Source organism: Buceros rhinoceros, unplaced genomic scaffold (genome assembly GCF_000710305.1).
Source record: "Buceros rhinoceros silvestris isolate BGI_N320 unplaced genomic scaffold, ASM71030v1 scaffold20507, whole genome shotgun sequence".
NCBI lineage: Eukaryota > Metazoa > Chordata > Aves > Bucerotiformes > Bucerotidae > Buceros > Buceros rhinoceros.
The window spans coordinates 19,736-37,013 of NW_010420710.1; the positions used below are offsets into that span (position 1 = coordinate 19,736).

General features: G+C 42.1%; 1 protein-coding gene across 1 annotated transcript in view; it reads right to left on the reverse strand.

The window, feature by feature from the left end:
* The window catches only part of MYO9B (myosin IXB), a 32,468-nt gene extending 19,207 nt beyond the window's left edge, over positions 1 to 13,261 (reverse strand). The window contains 9 exon segments of the mRNA XM_010139407.1: positions 1,303 to 1,437; positions 1,700 to 1,816; positions 2,034 to 2,123; positions 2,569 to 2,698; positions 2,910 to 3,010; positions 3,158 to 3,257; positions 3,384 to 3,446; positions 4,792 to 4,886; positions 12,425 to 13,261. Coding sequence (XP_010137709.1) covers positions 1,303 to 1,437; positions 1,700 to 1,816; positions 2,034 to 2,123; positions 2,569 to 2,698; positions 2,910 to 3,010; positions 3,158 to 3,257; positions 3,384 to 3,446; positions 4,792 to 4,886; positions 12,425 to 13,261 — 1,668 coding nt within the window.
* Positions 13,262 to 17,278: the final 4,017 nt, after the last annotated feature.

Genomic DNA, 17,278 nt, shown 5'->3' on the forward strand with positions numbered 1-17,278 from the left:
GACAACGCATCAAACTCTTGGCAGGACAAGCTTCCCATTAAGATATAGAACCAAAGTATCAGGTTTTCTTAACGGTGTAAATGCCCACAGGAAAAACCCGAATGATAAGGTACTATTGTAAAAAAGATATCACACCAAAAATTAACTAAATAGTTTTATGTTTAACAAAGGACAAAGAGCACCTCTCACTGTTCTGTATGATGACGACGATAAGAAATGGATCATTTCTAAGTAGGTAGAATTCCGTCTGCCTAATGACAGGCTGCTCAGTGCGCACGCCTCATTACAGAACTAAAGTGCCGTTTTCCACAGACAAAAAAGCCTTTCTTTAAAAAGATATAGAGATCCCCGCTGAGGGCCCTCAGGCTGCAAGAGATACAGGAAATGGGCCATTCCAGGATTAAGCCTCTTTGGGAAAATGGCATTCGAAAAAAAGGAAACAATGTAAGTATTTACTCTAGTTCGCCTGGACAGCCCCCTCGGTCATGAGTTACAGAACAGGGACCTCAACATCATGTTTACATACAAAGTTTGTATGTTTGGTAATTTTCTTCTCTTTAAAATGCTTGTTTAAAGTTATCTACGTGTTGTTGACAAAACACCCCATACTACAGAATGACTTTTCTTTCAGCAGAGTGACCCCAGAACAACACTTTAGCAAAACCAGAAAAAATCCAAGTGTAGATCAAAACCCCCCGAAACCTCAGTCTAGAAACAGGCTGTTAGCTCAAAGTGCTCGGTAGGATGATACCATCTGCAAACCAGTAAATCAACACACCCCAGTACCATCAGGATTTCAGAACCGCTGCCAGTATCAACATACAGCTGTATCTCCTCAGTGCAGCCAGGTGGGAGATGCAGCAAAGATCAGTTATTAAATATTTACAAACTGACCAAAATAAGAGAAACTGTTTCCCAACCACAGAAACAAAACAAAAACCTGAAACAAACCTCTCACCTACAGACTTTCAATCTCAAAGTTTACATCTGAGTTCTGTCTGGGATTGCCCGAATGTCTTTATAGTTTCTTGCAGTCAAGCAGAAACTTAATAGCAGCCCCCCAAAGACAGACCTCGCTACCATTAGTATATGGAGAGCACTAAAGACAGCAAAGCTGCCGCCTCCAAACAGTAACAAGTAATAACAAAACAAGAAATTGAAAAAACCAAAGACTTCTGGAAACACAGTCAAGCAATTCTAAACATCATGCCACGGGGTTTTGCAGAATTATGGCTAAGTTTGCATAATATATGAGCACTTGATAAAAAAGAAGCTTTTGTTTCAGCAGCTCTGATTTCTTACCTGTTCCAATTTGAAAATATGTTGATTGAAATAATACTGAAGCTGCTCGTTTGCATAATTGATACAGAACTGTTCAAAACTGTTGGTTTCAAAGTCTTCAAACCCAAAGATATCAAGTACACCAATGGACAAACACTGGAAGAAGATGTAGAAATCCAGTTAAACAATGTCATGCAGCAGCTCACCACTGCAGACAGCCTGCAGTGTGTGCTACGGACTGAATATTTAACCGTTTAGTCTATTTAAAAACAGATTATTAAATATTACCAAGAAATTTACTGTGGACTTCAAAAGAACCAAACTTTATCCTAGCTATCAGGGTACATCACCTACAGCATCGTCTGTCAGCTCTATGTACACAACTGTCTACAAAGAGTTGGTTTTGCGGGAAACTTACCGTAACAGATTCCTCCATGTCCTTCTTATTAAGGAGTGCGTGATTAATTCGCAGAACGATCCAGTCAAACAGAGCACTGTATAAGGATTTTGCCATGGAATCACGAGCTGTTATGGCCTGCAGATAAAACAACGTTCAGAACTCTGTTTAAAAAGTGTCACTCAGAGGTTACAAACCTAGCAGAGACATAAAACCAAAATTCTCCTTTAATGCTAACTTCTGACCTTCCAAACATCCCTCACTAAATGTGAAAATGTACCACACTAGCCCCCTTTTATCCAAAAAAGCAGATTTCATTTATTTAAGATGATTATATTGGTGTTCTTTTACTCACCTCATTGAGACTATAGGGCAAAATAAGCTTATCATTAGCAGTCACAGTTTTTCTTTTTGTTAGCACTTCTACTAGAATTTCTCTTTTGACCTTCAAAACAAACAAGAACAAGAGTTACTGTCACCCCAATCTCCCCAGTGAGTAAACTGACAGCAACAGTGCATATACAATTTCCTTGGAGAAGCCCAAGCTCTTTGATTACAGCTACATTTATCATTCAACATTAAAAGTTCTTCAACTTCTTTAATTACTCGCAGCTTAGATTCATTCAGGTGTTCCCCTGTGGAGGTGGTGAACACATCTCCTAAGTGTTTTCCTGCTCAGCTCTGTGATTAGTGAGTAATTCCATTTCCATGCTATGAGCTATATTCCATCTCTAACCCCAACAGTTTCACCAGTCTCATCCATTTCCCCTCCCATAAGATAAACGTTGTGGAAATACCATAAACCACATCCAGATTTAGCAAACTGGGCAACAAGACAGAGCATGACAAAAAAGCGTATCAAACATTAGAGCTGAAGAGAAATACTCTACTTTCAAAAGCTGGGAGAGAATGTCCAACACTTCGGGAGGTCCCACTTCCAACCCTTCATCACGACCTGTAGCTTTCTTCTTGTACGTAACGTTGCCCAAATAAAGAATAGCTGACAGTACTGAAAAAATCCTAAGGAGGAAAAATCAAATTATATAAGAATTTCTCTTATGAGTTCATTATAACAGGTTAGCAGACTTAATTCTACTTCAAGAATTTGTCTGTAAGCCCTCAAATACTCATCTCACCTTGTTTCCTAATGGACTAAACACACATACGGTTTATTGCAATTCATGAACCTTAATTAACTACCAGTAACAAAAGCTTAAAGGATTCTACTCACTGTTTTTTTGTTGCTGAAAGGAAGCCAACCATTTCCATGGCTTGTTTTAATCTTTCAAAGTCATGTCGGAGATCGTCCCCATCTTCAATTTTCAAGTTATACTGTGAAGAGAGATCCGTAATTAAAGGCAAAGGACGAAGCCCAGACATCACAACAAACAAGTATAATCTGTCCTGCTTTCTTTCATCTTTAATACAATGGACAGGCACCACTTACCAAGGCATCGGTAAATCCCCGTCACGGATTACCTGGTTGAGGTAGAAATAGTCTTCCGGTTGCTTGAGGTGAAATTCTTTACGCTCTTCTTCGTTGACTCCAAGTAGCAAATAATAAAAGACATGGTAGTTCCTACAAAGTCAACACATTTCTCTTTCATGAAAATATAAGGATTCTTCTTTTATTCAATACACTCTCGATGCTCCCAAACTCTGGCACTGATTATAACTGTGTTAGTAACCTGTATTAGTCTCTTACCTTTCATCTTTTTCTTGAGAAACCAGTCGAGATTTTTCAAGCAGGTATTTTTCAACAACAGCCCTAAAGAGATGCAAAAAATGAAAAAAGGCATGAGGGCAAAAGGAAAGACTTCACAAAACATCAGACAGCAACCGCCAAGAGAGATCAAATAATGAAATCTGCTCTAAAATATAGAATATATATGAGAATAGCTCAGTCACTGTCGTAAACCCGGAACAAAAATTGTAATTGGAACAAGGAGAAACATCTAGGCAACACCTATCTTCAGTGCTCGGGCTTAGCCGGCACAACTGGGAAAAGCCCACGAAGCTAGAAAAGTGCTAGTGAAAAACCGTGAGCAGAAACAATTCATGCGGAGTGCTAACAACACGTTATCTGCTCAGAGAGAACAGTTACCTGACAAGGAAAGCAAAAACACCAAGACCCCAGAAATACACTGGGTAACTGTCTGATTCTCTACAAATCTGCCAGAACTTAATGACCATTTATATGTCAGCTGGAAACAAGACAGAAAACCCCTCACTGTCTGACAAAGTAATCGCCTACAGGATAACCTGAACCCATTGACACGGTGAATGGGGCCAGAGTTGCAGCAGCTTTTCCACATGCTGAAGACAAAACAAACGTATTCAAATCGCACCCATCTCCTGAGCTCGTGGAACTCATCTGAAAAGATGCCAATTGTGTTCAGAGCAACGCTCAAAACAACTGTGTCCCAGAGCTCCCAGGCAGTTCTGTTACTGCCATGTTGAAAACTGCAAACACAAAGATGAGCCAAAGGAGAGACGTTGGAGCACAAGCGTCAGCAGTAGCTGGTGACAGTCCACGGCGCAGCCTGTGTCAGCTTCAGGCAGAACTCCACCCTAACATCACGTGTTAGGGCTCTGCACCTCAACTAGCACAGGGACACCTGGACAACACATGTGAGTTTTGCGGATAAAGCAAGAAGAATTTAAGAGGCACTTTACAAAGCAAGATCTGTGTGAAGATTCCAGTTAAATCAAGTAAAGTCAACTATAAAATTATTATTATTTATCTCTATGACTGGTGCTGAAACTGTTTCTTTAAAATGGCTTCCTCAAATCTATTTCACTTCTCTAACTCCTCTTAAAATTTCAGATCTTCTGTTTTTCACTGTGAAATGGAGAGGACAAAGGCTGTTATGAAAAAAGCCTTAATTTAGCAGTGAAATTCTTCACCTGCTATGGCTGTACAGCAAGGTAAGAATATTCTGCATCTCCTGATTACTCCAGAGCTCAGTTAGAGAGTCTTGAAAATTCCACAGGATCAGGCTAGTCTCACATGGGAACAGCCTCAGTCGAGCGACATTTTAGACAGCACAGAGCCTTTGCCAACCCCTAAATGCACAGCAATCAACCCCAGGAGCACCTCCTACTGTACTCACCCTCGGACAATACCATTCTCTAAATAATTGACTTGGATAAACTTCCCAAAACGACTGGAGTTGTTGTTGTGTGCTGTTTTTGCATTTCCAAACGCCTGTAATAAAGCAAAATGAGTTAATGTTCAGTGAAATGAAATATGCCAACACGCAGCTTTTCAAGCCCTTCTCTTTCAGCCTCCTGTTAGTTTGCAGCACAAACTGAAAATCCTGTGGAAACAGCAGCACACAGACACCAAACAGGCAGCTTAGGAAGCCTCTGCTGTTCCTCACAGATTTGTATACGTTGATTATTTGACCCATGTGAGAGACTGAGGGAGAACACCACACTTCGATGTTTCTAAAAGTACAGGAAAAGAGCGCACAGCTAGAGAGCACAATCACTAACCATTAGGACCTCAGAGGGGACATTCAGTAGGAAGACAACAGTACAAACACCATGACATTGTCTCTTCCAGAGATAAGCCACAAACTACGTCCTATTCCCCAGCGTATTGCCCCCACTCAAGAATTTCCCAATAAACATAAAATGTTTCTTTGAGAACAGAACATTGAGATCTATTTATAAAGTTAGCCTAGGAATTTTCAAAGTTGTGTATTCAGAAAACAGGAAAAAGGCCCAAACTGGGCTTTGCAGAGCCACGTCATGCTCATTGGCCAGTTAATTCCACTACGCAACACCCAAAAATGGCGTTACGAGGTGTTAGGAAAGGGGAAAAATCAGGTATGGCACAAATCCTAATAGTGCCCCTTCTTTAAAACTGCTGCCTGCATCATGAACCCTCTGACGGTTGCTAGTACACGCGTTACACAAAATATCCCCGGCAGGAGCCACACTTCGGTACTACAAAGGAAACTTACTACATCTAGAAGTAGAATGTAGTAGAATTAGTTATTGGGAACCCCCTTAGCTTTATCAACTCTTAACTCTGCGTTCCTTGGTTAGGAGACACTCGTCACGCTGCTTCCACGCAGGAGGCGATCCAGTGTATAGAGACCCTGCGTAAACCACAATTGTTTGGAAAAACATGCTGCTCGGCGCAGACTATCACCAGCAGCTCCTGCCACAGATACTTCCTCTTAAAGCTCCAGGCAATTAAGGCCTCCACTAGGAAATCCGCCTCCCCTAATATAGAACACTCGGGGATGATTTCACAAAAATGCCACCCTCTTCCTCCACACACACAGACACATCCGGAGACTGACGGACATGTGCATACTGCACCCAATGCTCAGACACAAACCTGCCCCGTTATGGTCTATATCCTGGGGCAGAACTCTTCCCTCGACAGTCCTATTGTCCAGGTATTCAAACTTCTTCTCTTTATCAAACCCTTCTCTTTTTCTGTTTTGTTTGGTTTCTTTTTCCAAACTACCTTAAGGGTGGCAGCTTGGCGCAGTAGTGTGACACCTGGATCGCTATCTCCAACCTAGGTTCTCAAAGCTCTTATGAGACATTTCTACTGCCAGCTGCCCGGCATTCCGTGAATCCACAAACTCCTTACGGAGAGCGAGAGCGTCCCCAATTCTGCAGAACGGAAGGAATAAGCTAAAGGAATAAGCTAAAGGAGCTCTTCCCTTGCAGGGCGATTCTGCTGTAACTTCAGAAGATTCAGGGGGTTCTGAGGAGGGCGGACGTGTGTCCAGCAGTGCCTACAGGTCACAGGCTGAGTTCAGCCTTCTCCTTTCTAGAGCCCAAGTTATAATGCAAACAGCATCCCCACTCCGATGCTTCAGAGCCAGCACTGACCAGAGTCATCAATATCTTTTTGTAGTTCTATCCAACAAGTTATTGCCCAGACATTTGTTTTAGAGCCCTTCTGCCATACACACAGATATTAATGTTTGCATAAAATCCAGGTCACCTCCTTACAGTTACAAACACCAACCAGAAGTGGAAGTCCAGCACCACCCACTTCGCAAATCAAAGCCCTCCTCCTCTCGCACGCGGCTCCCTGAAGAACACCATTCAACTTCCCAAGGAGCGTAGTAAAAAATCTGTTGCAATGAACTTTGCCAGGCTGCAGAATAGGGGCCTTGCAAATTGATTCCAGAAAAACTTTCTTTAGAAGGTTTTCAAACTTCAGCCACCAGTTAACTATCAGTTTACTAGAAATATTCAAGAAGCCACAATGCAGTATAGCTAAATTTGCCACGTTATTTTTTAATAATAAATATTTTGGCATTATAGAGTTAAGAAATCCCACAACCCAGGCTTCCTGAAAACCTTTTCTTAGTGATTACTCATGTAAGCAGTGAATACAGTTTAAAACTAAAGGCTCTTATGATCTCATGTGTCTGGTATTTAGTCAAAGCATACAGCAAATTCTTAAAAGCTGATCTAATATTATCAGTTTTTAGGAAAGTTTTCATGTACTGAATGGTTTTCTCATAAAAGACTTTAACATCTACAACTTTTTAAAGAACATTCCACATTGCTTAACATTTTGGGTGAGAAATTTTTTTTGGTAACATTTAACTTTAAACTCTTAATCGCTGCTACCACGCTCCTCAATATACAACAAGTGACATTCCTGTCTAAAATCAGAAAGGTGCAAACATTTGAAATGTTCAATATTTGGGTATTTACAGAGCTCAAATTCCCTGGTTTGCCTTTGCAGAGAGCCACCTACACCTTTACAAAACTCCGAAGGTGTGAGGGGACAAGAGACAATTTCAGCTACAATTTATGTAACCAAACCCATTTACGGTTTTCCCTTGTGAGTTCATGAGGAGATGGATAAAACCAAAAAACTAAAATGAAATCTCTCCAAAGCGGAACACCAGCTAAAAAGACGGTGAATCAAAAATAGCAGAGCAAGGCCATCAGGAATCAGAGCTGAGATAGCCTATTCTGGGCGTCCGGAAGTCATCCAGCCCATCCTCTTACCTTGGAATGCAAGAGCATAAACCGGAGTCTGCTACTCAATCCTACAACAGCGACAGCTTTAGAAGTATTGGGGGCAATGCCAAATTCTCCTGTAAAAAGAAAATCCCAAACCACACGCCTGCTCCTGTCGGCTAGCTCAGGAACACAATTAAAAATCTCATTTAGTTCTTTCATTAAAATTGCAAAAACCTGAAAAAGCTATCAGAGTTTCTATGGAAACCACGCTGACCCATGGCAGAACCACCACTGCACAGCCCCATCTCTCAGTGTGCCAAACGCCATCCAAGACTCAAGTTACACACCCTGGAAGAGGAAATGACTGCTCCAGGGTTGAACTCAAAGACGCTGCAAAACATCCACTCATCACCACAGAGGTTCAGGGTGATTTTGCAGCTCTGTGCGCCGTGTGATGTCCTGGGGAAGGTGAAGCAATCCATGTGGTAAGACTGGACAAAGGACGAGGTGATTTTTCCCCAGGAGATGTGTGCAGCAGGGAAAAGTATGCAACACCATGCTTCTACCAAAAAAGCTACTGACATCCAACCAAATGGAAAAAGGAAGTTCCATTCCTCCTCTGATTATGATTCTTAAAACAAACACATGCAGATAATAGCCTCAAAACAACTACTTTCCCTTAAATAGAACTGACTACGCCCACTAAATATATATGCAGACTTTTATGGCAAATACAACCAACAACCAGAGCTGAAGCACCACTCAGCTGAAGTCCATCTTATACCAAAACCACAAGCACAATGGACTGTAATAAAGGAGAGCTGACAGCAAATTGCTTTACTCTATTTTCCATAGAATGGTGAAGCACAAAAGTTTACTTTCTACAATGAAATTTAAGAAGCTTTATAATATGCTGAGTTCTAGAAAATCTCATCCCCCCCCCACTGCTGTCAATATTAATTAATTCATATTTACAACTGCCTTCTTTAGAAGGCATGCTTCCTGTCGGAGGTCCCGTTTTATCTGGGCTTTAATTCTTTTCAGTGCCATTAAGAAATCTTCAAGCTCATATCCAAACAGAAATAAGCAATGCTTTCAAAATAATACATGACAAAGTTACAACAGACACAGTATTTCCATCTGTCCTGCCGCTCCTCAGCTTCCATTTCAGAGGGCAACGAACATTCAGGACGCTGGGAACACACCTTCCGTAACAAACCCGGACACTAAGGGTTACACTTCTACAGCAGACAGGGAGCCAACAGCAGCTTTGCTGCCAGAAGAGGAAGCTCCAATTCCCTCTCTCTGGCCCTCACCACATGCTCCCATCCCCTCACTCAATTTTCTGCCACTTTACTAAATCGATTGGCTTGAAGAATCTGGTAAGTAACTTGAGGTGTCCAAAATTAGTTCAGAGTCTAAAATTGCTCACTGCGCATTTTCTGTCTGAAATGTGTTCTAAGACATTTTTCCCTGATGAAAGGAAAATACAGATTTCTTGGAAACTTCTTCAGTGTGTATGGAAAGGTTTAATTACCTTGTTCAAGACTCTAAGAGAAACCGCGGTTTGATTCACTATTGCCGATCTGATCCCAGTAATAGTTTCCAAATGTAGATTCCTTCTCAGGATTTCAGCCCCAAGCAAACAGAACCTAACAGCCAATAAAAGCCGTCAAACTCCAAGTCAGGGAACTACACTTTATGCACTAAATTTAGGAGAGGGTGAAAAAGTCAGGAGTGTCTTAAAACAGAGCCTATCTTTATCTTCCTACTAGTTTTAAAGAAACTGCTCTTTACCAGAGATGATCTAAGTTAGCCTGGAGAAGCACTTAAAAATAATATCAGAGAGCAGTTCCTCCAGAGCTAAGGCAGCTGTAGTCTCACGATGCATTAAAGACCAGCACCACCCACAGCTTTAGGCTGAGCTGAAGCACCCCTGGCCCATGGAAGCAGCCAGCCTTTCAGACTCTTCTCCGGAAAGCTGCAAGCAGTGCCAAACGTCAGCAGCAGTGCAGGTTACCTCTGCTGGCTAGATCCCCAGCAAGGAATGCTACAGTCGGCTCAGACTCTGGTGCCGAGATTGAGCAAGAAGCATCTGAGGATCAGGAACTAACCCGTGACCAGCTTTCCTTTCACTGGCACATGTGACAGCAACTGTGCTAGTACCGCATTTAATCTTTACCCACACTGTCTCGGCACCATCTCCTTCATTTCTCAGATGTTGGAGAAGGTGACATCGAGACAGGTCAAATCTCCTGTCACGGTACAGCTATAACTCCATTCTTCAAGGTCTAGAAACTGTGAACAAGGAGTCAAAATATTAACAATGGTTTATCTTACAGATTTGAACACAGGTTAGTAGCCAACACAGAAACAGGATTCCATAACGAATATACTTCCAAGTTCACTAAATACGCGATGAGAAGATTATAAATCCATCTCTACATCACACCAGAGCGCTCACCTCTGTGCTACATGTTGGCTTTAACTCTTGCACTTACACAAGTCACATTTTACTCAGTTGTCAGGAATATGAGGTCACTAAGAAGGGGAAGTTCTGAGCCAAAATGCAACCAAATTCTATGTGATAAGTCAGGAAAACAGACATCAGTCAAGAGCACATCTTCATGAGAACTCAAAATTAAGCATTCTCAAATAGTTTAGCACACTACAAAACTGCTCATGCAAAAAATCCCCTGAAACAACCATTTAAGAAAAATTCCCTTTTACCACTTTAGTTCCCTTAAGTAAAAACCCAAATGAGTCACCACAGTTGGATTTAGAAGTGACCAACCCTTCTATTAGAGTTTGTCATCAGTTTAGCTCCCGCGAAGCAAAATAAGCTTTCCCCGCACTCCTCCCCGAGAGCAAGAGTTGTCCTGGGTTTTTTTAAATTACGTTAGTGACTGCAATGGCACAGTTGGGAAACACAAGAGCTTCGCTGTCCGCTGAATCCACTGTGTTGTACGTGCTACTGCAGAGCTTGATTTTCCTTCTCTATGTTCTAAACTGACCACAGCATCATTTTCTGATGGGCACTGAAGTTAAGTGAGCAGAGAAGGGTATTCCCACACCTTCAGAGTTGTGCCAAGATCACAGGTACCCCGGCGGCTTACCTCAGCCTGGACAAATCTTACCCTCTGCCTGTTTCAGAAAGGTTTCTTCCTCCATGATTTCAAATCAATGAATAATACTTTTAATCTAAAGACATATGTTCAATTCTAAAAGACGTTTTAGGATTCAGATGTTCCTATGTTTTTTGTATTTGGTTGTCATAAACGTCCCTATCTTTTGCAGGATCTGGGAGGATGAGTTTACACTGAATCCATTTGTGACTGACAAACACCCTCAAAGGAGCAGAGTGAGAAGTTTCTCTGAGATTTCAGAAGAGCTTCATGTTTTATACGATACATACCCAACAGCCATTGAGTACAACCCTTTTGGCAAGTCTGCAAGCTCAGCTTTCAATTGGTCATTGTATTTCTAGCTAGCAAGGCTATTTTCTCATGAAACTCATTACGACATGCTTAGTGGTGGTCTGAAGAAGTTGCAGTCCTTCTGATGACCAGCTTTACTGTACAAAATCACAATGTCTCTTCACCGCCACTCCCGGACACACACAACATCCACCTGAGACTCCAGCACAGTTGCTGATTGCGAGTCTAAGGATACGCGCAGGTCTCATTCACCGGACAAACCGCAGCACAAGATTGTATGTGTCTGCCTGGTTTGACACGGCTGTGTCACATCCGGCAGAGCAGGATCTGAAACAGTTAAATTTATCAAAGGCAGAGCGATCAGCTGCTCAGACAGGCTTTCCACAGTGACCCCTTCCTGTTTTCTGTTTAGAACTGCAAACTTGAACTCCAGCAACCAACAAACCTCAAGCAATTTTACTTCTTCTTTCAAGCGGCAGAAAACAAGGCAAAAAATGAACTTGCATATTCCTCATTCTTTACAGAAAAGCTTTAAAATCACAGTTGTAAGTATAACACATTTTAACTTCATTACTTTTTCACACTATCTAAAAGTTTAAATAAAAGGTTAATTTTTTTTTATTAAAGTGTTGTTACGTTTGAGAATATTTAAAACTAAAAATTACAATGGCCGTGTTCAATCTCTTTGCTGTCAAAGATTTTGGTACGGGTGACCATTACATTTATTTCCTTTCAGATGAGAGAGTAAAAGTGAGAGGCTGAAGACTAAAAGATCAGTTTAAGTTTGCCCTGCCCTCACCTAACGCAACACCAGCTGTATCTCCTCCTCCTCACGTATTTAGTTTTGCTTTCTGTTGGAAATGCTGCAGTAATTAAAGGCCAAAAATCCACTCACACTCTCTCCCCAAGTAACGATGTGGCTCTCTTCAAAACAAACAATTGTAGAAAGGAAATAACTCCCTCAAAAAGTGAGTTCATCAAAATGCTGCTCACACACAAAGGCCCAATGACATTAAGCAGTTGATATTTCAGCGGAACGTTTGATTACGGTTTGATTCAAATGTTACCAAAACTTTAAGATCGAAAACACAGGTAACCTCTGCCCCAGAATATTAGTGTTTAATGGTGCAAAGTTAAGTCAAATATAAATCAAAAGCAACAGGCAGCCCACTGACCAGAAGGATGAGTTAAGGAAAACCCATTAGAAGCAGTCGAGCACACAGCCAAACACCAATGCAGCCTGTGGTTTAAAGCCTAACCCAGGGAGGGGACCCTCCAAAGTACCATTCAACAGCAGTTATCGGAAGTTTCCAAGAAACAATTTTCACAGAAGACAATTTTAGTGTACATTTACCTCCAGAACTGGTCCAGCTCCTAGAATAGTTCTCTCCACACCACTTGCGTACCCTTTCTGGCTCAGTGCCGTGAGGCAGTGAATCAAGAAGTTTGTGCTTTGAGTTTTCCCAGACCCGCTTTCACCTGATATAACAATGCACTGATTAACATGTTTTTTAAGCATTGTGTGATAAGCCACATCAGCAATGGCAAAAATATGAGGCTCCAACTTTCCAAGCTGATGATTCTCATACATCTTGACATATTTAGGATTATAAATGGGCAGGAACTTGAAGGGGTTAATCGCAATCAGAATACTCCCTGCGTAAGTATAAATTTTGTGTTTTAGAAAGCGACATTTGAGATTCTCTAGGAGCGTCGTCTCCGTTAACTTGGGGAGATTGCACAAGTCATCAAAGTCCTCCTGATGCCATGGGAGAAAACCCCTTTCGACCAGCCGCCGAGCATCTGTCTCCTTGGAAAGCAATTGCATCTGGACATATTTGATGGTCCCATCAGTGTTCCTTTCTTGCAAAAGAAAGTAGTACCCGTCCTTTTGAGGGTGCTCATCCTGAGCACGTCGAGGCCAAAGTAAAACCCTATGAACAGGAGAATCATTTATATCAAGTACCCATTCTTCACCACCCGATTCTTTCACTTCCACGAGCACATAATGTTTGGAGACATCCAAGTTTAAGATATTAATCACATCCTTGATGACATCTGAAGATGTGCTGTCCTTGGTTGCTGTCACTTTGCAGCAGGGAGCATTTTCTGTTGAGAGCTGGGGGTAAATATGAAGATTATAGGCTGCCTTTGCCTGGCAAACTGCACTGTCAGCATCTTTTACACTCATTCTGTCCCCAAACGGGCTTCCGTCTTCACCCCTGCTTAATATGCAGTGCCCATTGTCTAAAAAAACAAAAGAAAAAAGTCAGGGGTTAAAACATACGTACAAGAGGTATTAGGGCAAGGTATTATTTTCCAGAGAATACCAATAAAGTTATTAAGTAGTCAAATTATTGAAGAGCAAATGCACTATGTAGGTACCTCAGCGATTATTTCAAGCAGCCCGCCTGTCCCATCCACCCTCTCCGCTTACGCCTCTACTCCCATGCCATCCCCTCCTCCCTGTTAGGGCAGCACAAGCATTCATACAGCCACAAAGCAAACCGAACCGGGATAAAGGTCCAAATTAAACCTTCCTTGCTCCCCAGGTTAGTTCTAACCCAGATAATTTCCCTGACCTGGTTCACTGTGTGGCTACACAAACTTTTATTCATCCTCTCACAGAGCCTGATCTCTTAAACCAGCAGTGACAGTTTGGAGCAGCCGTGAGCCATGGCAGACAGAGCAGCACATAGCTGCAAGGAGGAAGACGTTTCTGACACCGAGATCCACGCGGGTTTTTTTTGTTTCCTCCAAGTGAATTCTTCTCATGAAAGGTTCGAGACAGGTACAGCATTTACCCCCACTCAGCTTCACGGACACAGAGCCTATAGCTGACTAGTGCAAGTTCTGCCATCAGCTCCTTCTCCTCGGCACACCATAGTGATTTCCTCAACATCCATCATGTACCCAGACAAGAGTCTGCTCGTTTCACTCGAGTGAACCACATCCTTGCTACAGAAAAGTTTCAACGTGCTTTTTATCTTCCATTTTAGGCAACAAAGTAAAATTAGTCTTACTGCAACTGCTTTTCAGTTCTGCTAACCAGACCCCAAATAACCCACTGCATCCACTAGCCCTTATACCCACCACAATTCTTTCCTCACTGGGTGCAGGAACCTCTTGCACGAGTCTCCCATAACCACTCGCTCCGCTTTTTCCTCCTTTCAGCTCTGCTGCAGGCCAGCCCTCTGACTTCAGCCTAACACCAACCTTACGGAAGTCAACTTCCTCCTTACTGCCAAGTTAAAAACCTCGAGACTTTGTCACATTCTGTGCTCTTGCCGGTGATTTTTCTCCCCGCTGCGGTTCAGTACACTCAGACCCCCAGGACTGTTTGCTCACATAGCTTTAGTTCAACAGTTTATCAGCTTATCAAGGGGGAGTAAAAGGAGAAGGATCACCAAGTATCCCCTCTGTTTCAACAGTCTGTAAAAGTTATATCCAGAATATCAGTTCAACTTCTGTTTCAAGAACAAAGCGTCCTAATTATACGCTTACATGTGGAAAATATAAATTAAAAAAAGAAAGAGGCAGCAGTGCCAACAAAGTTGCTTTTTGCCACTAACAACTGCACAGGAACTTGCATAAGGCCAGAGAGCCATCGTTTCAAATTAAAATCAGCAGAGTTGGAAGCCTTTAGCTGCCACTTCCACTGCAAGTAATGAATCACTTCACAGAAACATACGACATAGTTCTGCCTCATGAAGAGCCTCGGAGTGGAGAGCTGCGCTTGAAGGGAACTCTGAATAGTGAGCGTACAGCAGACGCTGTTACACAAGCTGGATGGTTTTCAGTGGTTACTCATCAAAAGGAAGGCTCAGCAAGCCACAGAGAGCAGGACAAAGCCCAGCACATCTCTGGTCAAGCTAGATGATCCCTCCAAGAAAGTTTTCTTTGCCCCATTAAATTTCAGTCTTCATTCACCAAGGAGAGTTTATTGCCAGAACTTGGTCACACAGAAGCAAGCTCAAAGATCCTTCCCCATTTCCTATGATTATCACTGACCAGTAGCTAATAAGTTTGAAGCCCCTTTGAAGCGATTATAAAAGTGTAAAGCATTCTTAATCTACAGAAGCTCAAACTCCTTAACCTATAGCAGAACGCACAGCAGACTGCAGCTCATGGGGAAGATCCATCCGGAGCACAGACAAAAAACGAACAACAGTGACCATTTGCCTCTCAAGTTAGCGCCAGTACAAGGGTGACAGACTTGTGTAGACTTCCTTTTTTCCCCCCCAGCAATTAGTTTCAGACACACAGTCTGGTATGATAGAGGAAGTTCCCTCAGCAAGCACTTTTGCCAAAACAGCACCCTAAGAAACATGGCACCAACTTTTTGCCCACTCCAAAGAGCTGAACCTGGGTGCTGACCTCTGACTTTACTGAAACACGTTTCCCAATCTCATGTCAGCTACCACGATATAGCTGGTACATTGCTCAAGACACCCACATCACAGTTTCCAAAGAGGAAACCGGAACATAGCTGGCCTCTGCGCTACCGGTGGAACAGCCAGGCCACTCCAGTCAGCAGCAGTGCGGGACCTGGTCGTGCCTCCTCAGGTGCGTGGGACTGAGGAACCAGGAGAAAGACCTCTCGGCCTGAAGACAATAGATCTCTGACAAAGCAACAACAGACACCAACCTTCATGTATTTACACAACATAGAGTGTTTGGGATTACGCAGTTATCACACAACTGGATGGAAGTTCAAGCAGGCATCCACCACTCTACAGGAATGGTTTGGAAGATGATCTACAGCAGAAGCAAACTTGCTGAAACATGACACACAGTCACACCAGCAGTAACAGAAAGAGAGCATAACACTGCCCTGTTTTAAGTGGGTATGAAACGCAGACTCTACTTGCTTTCAACAGCACTGAGCTTTAAGAGTGCTCTTTCACACAACAACTTCAACCAGATCTGCTCCTTTCAATCGTTTAATACCGATGAGGTTTTTTACCCACTCAATTACTGCTCATTCCTTTTAACCAATTCTGCTTTTGTAACCTACAGTTTATTTGCCTGAAAAGGCACTACATGAGTCCTAGAAGAATTAACATGATACTTAAATTCTTCTACCCAAGAATCAGACTAACATCTAGTCATTAGAAAGGCTTGAGGAAAATCTGCTGGTCTCCAACTACTTGTGATTTTCTAGAAGGGATATAAAATTTTTTTGATAATACTGCTCTAAGAGAGTCAGACCTCTGACTTCACACTAAACCATATTTCAAGGCACAAATTAGGACATAAAAGCAAAACGGCACACGCTCAACAGTTTATAAACTGGTCACCTAATGAACCAAGTATTCAGCTAAGGACAGGGTATCGTCAAATACCTGCAGGATTAGAGTCTAGTGAAGTCGGATTCCCAGCAAAGTAAACATTTTCATGATGATTCTAAAAGAAGGAAAAGAGTTACAGATAAAGAATGTATCATAGAGAGATGGAGAAGGCAGCAAGTTCCCAGTCACAGATGTGCCTCTTAATCAGAAAATTAAGTACCACCCTCTCATTAGGCTGAGTGGTCTGAACAGATGATTACAATGATTCATTCTCATTTTATGTTCTCTGATTAATTAGGAAATTTTTAAGCAATTGAAATCAATGTAATCTGGCTCATCAAGGAAGCACAAGCCTGAATTCAGGTGCAGAGAATACTGCAAAAGGAGAAATACACAAGTGGAAGGTAATAATGAAACCATACTGGTCGGCACGCAAACCAGCCAACTCCAGCAAACAGCAGCCTACCCACCCCTGCGGAGCTCTTGCTGCAGATGGAAAGCCTGTAAAGCTACTTGAATTTCTTTCAATCCTTTCTTATAAGAAGCACCTTCCCAACGCATGGGAAAAAACAAAGCTGAGCGTTAGAGATTTTAATAAGTGGGAAGCAGAAGCTGGCACTAGGTGCACATCAACTAATTTTAGACTTCACATTCAGACTCCTTCCTGTTTTCCTTCAGATGATGGACTATTCACAAGCCTTTGGTAGCACAAGTACAGATCTTAAAATTTACTAAGGACAGCCCTCAGCATCTACAAAACACGGCACAGGATTAATTTTCACCACGATCCTGTTTTACTGATGCAAACAGAGAGTTAGGCAACCTGGGGAAGACAAAAAAATTAAACAAAAGTTAGACATGCAAATCTTTCGATTCTAACCTTTTACTCCACACATTGGACTGTATTAATTCTGTGG